This window comes from Kryptolebias marmoratus, linkage group LG5 (assembly GCF_001649575.2).
Source record: "Kryptolebias marmoratus isolate JLee-2015 linkage group LG5, ASM164957v2, whole genome shotgun sequence".
Taxonomy (NCBI): Eukaryota; Metazoa; Chordata; class Actinopteri; order Cyprinodontiformes; family Rivulidae; genus Kryptolebias; species Kryptolebias marmoratus.
The window spans coordinates 8,148,276-8,155,235 of record NC_051434.1 but is presented as its reverse complement, the minus strand read 5'-3'; the positions used below and the strand labels follow the sequence as shown (position 1 = coordinate 8,155,235).

Genomic DNA, 6,960 nt, shown 5'->3' with positions numbered 1-6,960 from the left:
GGCTCGACGTAACAGCAGCAACTCGAGCACATTACTGCCCCCTATATGTCAAGAGGACAAATAACACATTTTCTGTTCAAATTGCCAACCCGCCACAGTGACGTGTGTGTTGATCAAATTCACCCGCCACTTCAAATCAATGACTTATATATAAGTCCATATAAGTCATTGCTTCAAATATTTACCCGCATTTGGCCAGTGGCGGGTGCTAATTTCCACCCCTGGTTGTAGTTCGTACTAAACGGAACAAACACGGCTTATCTAAAACGCACTACTCAAAAAAAGGTCTGAAAATTCGAGTTTTGAAATTAGCTAAATGTGCGTTTTGTTTACGCTCGACTACTCGGGCTTTCCGTTACCATGACGACCGGGCTGCGTTGATATTTACGGGTCTGCGTGAAACAAAGTCGAGCAACTTTCGTTCCCCGGCAACAACACCACAACAACAAAAATGCTGACTGCTGCTCCGTTTTTGCTGTCGTCTCTGAGAGAGACGTTTTAAGATTTTTTAATACTATTTTGCCGATATAATATTTTAAAAATCTTATAAATCCTAATTTCTACCGCGGAACGGATTACTTCGCCTCTAAACAGAACCAGTAGTGTCGGGGGACCGGAAGTGAAGTCTGTAAACAGTATGTGCGCCACAACTGCACATTGAAACCATAAAAAATGTTTAAGAACACATTCCAAAGCGGATTTTTGTCCATCTTATACAGCATCGGCAGCAAACCACTTCAAATATGGGATAAGAAGGTAAGTGGAGTTCCTGGATAAATGGTGTGAGATCTTTTTAAATTAGAATAGTTAGCTGTTTGTGCTAAAGCTAGCTGGCTTCATGTGGCTTATTTAAAGCCGTCACTTTGGACCAAACAGCTCTTTTTTAAATGACTTGCCCGCCTGATTTGTCTACGTAAATAATAGGTGAGGAATGGACACATCAAAAGAGTCCCAGATAATGACATTCACTCCAATGTGTTGGAAATCGAGGGAGCAAACGTCAGGTGAGTTTGTGTTTAAATAATCATTTAGGTCTGTAGTCAGCTATTGAGACGGGGTATAACTTACCAAATTCTAGGAGAGATTGGATATGTTAACAATCAGTGAATTGTAAAATCACAGATCAGTCTCAATGCCGTTTATCTTCCATTAAAGCATCATGCTTTGTATGTTTTATTCTGCTCAGTTTTCTGTCCATCTCTCAGCTTTTGCTTCGTAATAAAGAAAAGATAAAAACATTTTCTACAAAACGGGTTTTAAGTCACAGCAGCTGCAAGATCTGTAACTAAATCAAAGATGGATCTTTTGCTCGCTAAACTTCAGAAAACTGCAGCCAATAATCTAGCAACTTTGTTAATTATATAAAAGATCAATTGTAAAGTTTTGCTGTTGTCTAATAATTCTTAAAGAGAGACACCTGTGGACATTTTAGAGGTATCAGTTAATCTAATGTGTGTTTTTGGTCTGTGGGAGGAAACCGTAATGAGATGATGTGTTGTATGTGATTTTGCTAAAAAGGTTTGTTAATAAACATTGTTAAAGATGACCTAAGCATGTTTGCGTTACAATTTAGAAATGCAAAAGTCACGTTTTAAATAAAGGTGATCTTGATAACCCAAAGATTGTGTTCATCTGAGATATTTCTTTTATATTTATTGTTAGGATGTTGTGTAGATGCGTTCAGTTCATATGTGTTTAAATGAAACACCCCTTTTCAGTTCCTTTTATTAAAGCCATTCAGTTTGTTGTTCATGATGTTAGCTGAATGCTTCCCCAAAGGTGTTTAGAGTGAGTGTCTGCATGTCTGTGTTCCTGTTTTTTTAATAACTCTTCTTTCTCTGCAGCACCACCTATATAACGTGTCCTGCAGACCCTAAGAAGACCCTCGGCATTAAACTTCCATTTTTGGTTATGATCATTAAAAACCTTAAGAAGTACTTCACTTTTGAAGTCCAGGTACAGAATCACAGACTTTCTGTGTCTTGTTGACTTACAATAACATCTCGGTTTTATTAAAAACGTTTTTGTCCGTGCATCTGTACACTTATTTACATCTCCCAGGTGCTGGATGATAAAAACGTACGACGGCGGTTCCGGGCAAGTAACTATCAGAGCACGACTCGAGTGAAGCCGTTCATCTGCACCATGCCGATGAGGCTGGACGACGGCTGGAACCAGATCCAGTTTAACCTGTCGGACTTCACCAGGAGGGCCTACGGGACCAACTACACCGAGACGCTGCGGGTACAGGTGAGCACGCAAAGAAGGGACTGATCATGTGATCACAGGATCTGTGCAAACACTAACATATCTGACCTGTTTTGCTCTCAGATTCATGCCAACTGTCGTATCAGAAGGGTTTATTTCTCAGACAGGCTGTACTCTGAAGACGAGCTACCGGCTGAGTTTAAACTCTACTTACCTGTGCAGAATCAGAAGGCAAAGGTGAATATTCACTCCTAAGTTAAAGTTGAAGTTAACACTGTCACAATGTATTGTGTACTTTTTAGTCATAGTAAGTGCTGCACTAACTCTGGTGTTTTTATTCTTTTTTCAGCAGTAGAGCCTCTTGAGCTGCGCTGTTCTCCAGGTGTGACGTGAAGTTTAGCTACAGGATTTATGTTGTGTAGATAGGAACTGATTATAAATGTAAAACTGAGTGCTGAGTGAGGTCTCGTGTTGCTTTCTGCACAATAAAGGTTTTTATAGATTAAGTGTAAAGTTTTTCATTTTAGAGGGTTTTTACGCATTATAAAAAGTTCATGTAAGAGTTCAAATCGATCAAAAATTACTTTTTACTGTGAAGTCAGTAGTTTGTGTCTGGAAAGATCTCGGTAAAAACCTGTTTTTGGTTTCAAAAACCCTCTCATTGTTTTAGAAGTTAATGGTTCTAAAATGTTTATTTTTTAAGGTTTTGCTTACTTTAGTATAATAAATTAAACTTTTGAGTTTTCAGTTCTCAAATAGATTAAACACGTAACTGTGTTTATTCACAGTGCTTAGGTATTTACAGTCTAACTGGTGATTTAGAGATTAAAATAAAAAAAAACTGAGCAGATTAGGAGTTGCAATGGTGACCGGAAACACCAAGCGTTCGCCTGGACCAACGCTCGGGTACAAAGTTTAAATAAGTGAAGTTAAATATCACAGTTGGTGATTTATGACCAAGAGGTTTGTTGCACACTGTGATATGAATAAAAGAGTGACTTATTCTTGTAAAACAGTGACAAACACATAAGATTTTTAGCTTGAAAAGTACACGATTGCTCTGTCACATCATTGTCTCGTTTCAAATCTGGAGGGATGAACTCAGCCTGAGGGGAAAAGCTGCTAACGTCTAAAAATAAAAAACTGAAAAGCTTTCAGGAAGCCTGAAAAGCTTTTGATCGAGACCACTTTAAGAAATATTACAAGACAACAAAAACACTAAAAACATCAAATAAACATGTTCAACCCTTCAGAGGACTCTTCTGTGTTACCTAAAGTAGATTTGTTTTTGTTTTTCTGTCATAGTGGAAAATTAAAAATCAGTCACACTTTGAGTCTCAGTTCAGGAACTGCTGAAAAAGCCTCACCGTGAAGAGTAAAATTCTCAAAATCAACCAAACATCCTTAAACACCAGAACCGGACCCTCCATATGATGTTTTTTTCATAAGCTTTGTTCAACATGGACAACAACAAATCTGATTTAAAAGAAAAAGCAGTCACAACACAAACACACAAGCATGTCTGACAAATGCAGACAGACATTTCTAGACTTTATTCTAGATATGTTCATAAAACTGCTTATTTTCTTTCAGAAAATTTTCAAATACATGTAAAATAACAAATTTCATTAATAGTTTTTACATAAACAAATACATTCAAAGTATCTGTAGACGTAAATTTAACCCGAAAAGATTCCTCGTCAGCCTCTGAAGCGCTGGAATCATCTTGACGAGTATTTCCATCTGAGCGCCTGTTAGTTTCTGCACCACCACCTTCGACCTTCATCTGTCCTCCACCTGGTTGTGATGAAGCTGAGCAGATGTTTCTCTTCATCGACCTCGCTCTTCAAAGGATCTTCGGTGGCTTTAACAGTGTCACTACTGTCGGCACCTAAATAGCTGAAAAGAAACATAAAGCAAAAGCATCCTGGAGCTTTTTGAAGCCTGTTCCTTGAATGGCTCTTAGTCTGACCCCTGATCTGGGGTCAGGTCGCCGGCAGGCAACACGGGCCCCAGAGCCACGGGGGTCCTCAAACCCCTCCACCACGATAAGGTGACGATTCTGCGGAAGGGAAAAACAGAGCAGGCAGCTCAGCAGGCGAAAAATAAATAAATAAATATATATATTTTATTTGTTTAATAGAAACGTCAATAGGTTTACCGTGGTTGTCTGCCTCGATTAATGCAGTGTCCTCCTTCTGCCACTTGGTGGCACTGTTGCGTCATTCGTTGAATATTTTACCGCACTGCATTGAAATAGTGCACTGAAATTAATCTAAATAATTGAGTATACTGTATATTCAATAAGAAAATTGTCTCCTAATTTTATTTTGCATAAATAGTTAAGATAAAACTTATATCTTAAAAAGTATTTTGTATTTTGTGCCCTCAGTGGCATGTCTCCCTGGTGGCCTCACAGTCCTAAAACTCATAATAAATAAATACAAATGTGCAGATTATTTCTAAAACAATAAACTCCCAGTAAAAGTAGCAACTCTTCTTCTGGTGCTGTTCCTGCTGTGTGGTGTGTATTCTTGACTCTGTGGCGACACCAACTGTTCAAGAGGAGAACTGCAGCCATTCAGGATTATTGAATTTTTGAAGTTCTGATGACAAAATACTCATAGCAACGCGACTTTTGATTTTCCTCTGTGCACAACTACTTAATACCGAGATCAAATAAGATGTTTAAAAACACATTTCAGAGCGGATTTTTGTCTATATTATACAGCATAGGCAGCAAACCACTTCAAATATGGGAGAAGCAGGTAAGCTAATTAGATTTAGCCTTTTTGGCTCGTAGCACCGATCATAAAATAACAACCGTCTTTTTACGGCCTTTTGGCTCGTAGCTGCTAAAAGTTGCTGTCTTGTGATAAATTTATGTGGTTTTAAAGCAGCAAAACAAGATGGTTTAAGTCAATTATTTAGAATATTTAGTGGCTCAGATCTACCATTGTCAGTTTCAAATTATTACTTTCATGTTGTGTTTATGTGCAAATTGATTTAGCGAATCAATATGAACTTCTGGGTCTCCCGAGTTAAATTAATAATTAATGAAACAGTAAATATTGTATCAGCTCTGTCAAGTTCATTATAAATACAATTTTACATCCAAAAACTAACCCCATTTCTCTTCAGTTACATGTAAACAATATGGCGCTGTTGCTAGGCAACGGCCAAAGCCTAAAGGAGGACGTTAATCATTCAGTTCTCCAACTCACTTTCTCTTTTACCCACCATTCAAAGTAGATTACAAATGCGACCAAGTGATGGTTACTGTCACCGACTTTCTTTAAGATTTGTTCACTGGTTTGTGAGATATTTTGCTAACAGGCAGATTTGAAGCCAAATCTGCAGCAAAAATATTGCGCCATGTGTAGGTCTCTCCCAGTACGTGTTCAGGATGACTCTCGGCTACTACCGCACCAAATTTTAGCTCAGTATCAGTAAACCTGACTGAGTTATAGCATTTTTTGTGTTTCCAAAGGCGGCCATCTTAATTACATTAGGTTGACTCTAAAATTTAACCAGCTGTAGATGAACACCCAGTGGCTGTTTTCATTAAAACCTATGCAGCGGATCATGTGATATTTTGCTAACAGACACAGTTGACCCAGATGGACTCAGACAGATTTGTAGCTGAGCCGTGGGCAGAGCTCTTCTTTGACTTGAATAACATTTCTGTGCCTGCAGGTGAGGAACGGCCACATCAAGAAGGTTACAGACAGCATTATCCACTCGATGGTGCTGGATATCGAGGGAGCAAACGTCAGGTGACTGCCTGTTAACTCATTCATCGTTTTAGCTCCAACCATTCAAGCATTAGACTCATGCTGAACTCTCCCCTCCCTGCAGCACCACCTACATAACATGTCCTGCAGACCCCAAGAAGACCCTCGGCATCAGGCTTCCATTTCTGATCATGATCATTAAGAACCTTAGGAAGTACTTCACCTTTGAAGTCCAGGTACAAACGGGAACCTCTTCTTTTTCTTGTTGACAGGCAGTAAACCTACCGTCAGCCTGTTCAGTGTGTCCACACGTGTATTTACATCTTCCAGGTGTTGGATGATAAGAACGTACGGCGGCGGTTTCGGGCAAGTAACTACCAGAGCACGACAAGAACGAAGCCGTTCATCTGCACCATGCCGATGAGGCTGGATGACGGCTGGAACCAGATCCAGTTTAACCTGTCGGACTTCACCAGGAGGGCCTACGGGACCAACTACACCGAGACGCTGCGGGTACAGGTGAGCACGCAAAGAAGGGACTGATCATGTGATCACAGGATCTGTGCAAACACTAACATATCGGACCTGATTTGCTCTCAGATTCATGCAAACTGCTGCATAAGGAGGGTTTATTTCTCAGACAGGCTGTACTCTGAAGACGAGCTACCGCCAGAGTTTAAACTCTACCTGCCCGTCCAGAACCAGAAATCCAAGGTGAGGACTCAAGTAACGTTTCATGCTTTTCCTTTAGGCAGTGACAGAGAAATCTGGTCAAATTCAAACATCTTTTTAATACCTCATTTTTATTTTTTTATAGGAATAGAAGCAGTGAATCCACACAGGCCCCAGATGTGATGTAAAGTTTCCATCAAATTTAGAAAATGTGGTTTTGCAGCTGGTGTTAAAGTTTATATATTACTGATAGACCTTTTTGTTTTTAATGAATGTGATTAAACTGTCAAAGGACACTGCTTCTGTTTTATGTTCAAACTTATTATGATTAAAGACTTAGCAATTC

General features: G+C 39.3%; 2 protein-coding genes across 4 annotated transcripts; both read left to right on the top strand.

Annotated features, from left to right (window-relative positions):
• The first annotated feature begins 459 nt into the window (after positions 1-459).
• LOC108239398 (cilia- and flagella-associated protein 20) lies at positions 460-2,714 on the top strand. Of its 3 annotated transcripts, none has more exons than XM_017422098.3 (6): positions 460-756; positions 925-1,004; positions 1,845-1,956; positions 2,062-2,250; positions 2,332-2,445; positions 2,561-2,714. In XM_017422098.3, the coding sequence occupies exons 1-6, from the start codon at positions 673-675 to the stop codon at positions 2,561-2,563; spliced, it is 582 nt and encodes a 193-aa protein (XP_017277587.1). In that variant the 5' UTR covers positions 460-672; the 3' UTR covers positions 2,564-2,714. The 3 variants fall into 3 exon arrangements, with proteins under 3 accessions (XP_017277587.1, XP_024862686.1, XP_017277578.1); XM_017422089.3 differs by having other exon boundaries at positions 465-756; positions 2,558-2,714; XM_025006918.2 differs by lacking the exon at positions 2,561-2,714 and having other exon boundaries at positions 2,332-2,463.
• A 1,786-nt stretch (positions 2,715-4,500) lies between these two features.
• Positions 4,501-6,910, top strand: LOC108239754 (cilia- and flagella-associated protein 20-like). Its single transcript, XM_017422664.3, has 6 exons — positions 4,501-4,976; positions 5,905-5,984; positions 6,067-6,178; positions 6,273-6,461; positions 6,543-6,656; positions 6,760-6,910. Exons 1-6 carry the CDS (start codon positions 4,893-4,895, stop codon positions 6,763-6,765), a joined length of 585 nt encoding a protein of 194 aa, XP_017278153.1. The 5' UTR covers positions 4,501-4,892; the 3' UTR covers positions 6,766-6,910.
• Positions 6,911-6,960: the final 50 nt, after the last annotated feature.

Coding starts and splice junctions, on each gene's coding strand:
- LOC108239398 (XM_025006918.2), top strand. CDS start 673: ATGTTTAAGAACACATTCCAAAGCGGATTTTTGTCCATCTTATACAGC. Junction 1,957..2,061: donor ACTTCACTTTTGAAGTCCAG/GTACAGAATCAC, acceptor TACATCTCCCAG/GTGCTGGATGATAAAAACGT. Junction 2,251..2,331: donor CCGAGACGCTGCGGGTACAG/GTGAGCACGCAA, acceptor TTTTGCTCTCAG/ATTCATGCCAACTGTCGTAT.
- LOC108239754 (XM_017422664.3), top strand. CDS start 4,893: ATGTTTAAAAACACATTTCAGAGCGGATTTTTGTCTATATTATACAGC. Junction 4,977..5,904: donor TTCAAATATGGGAGAAGCAG/GTAAGCTAATTA, acceptor CTGTGCCTGCAG/GTGAGGAACGGCCACATCAA. Junction 6,179..6,272: donor ACTTCACCTTTGAAGTCCAG/GTACAAACGGGA, acceptor TACATCTTCCAG/GTGTTGGATGATAAGAACGT.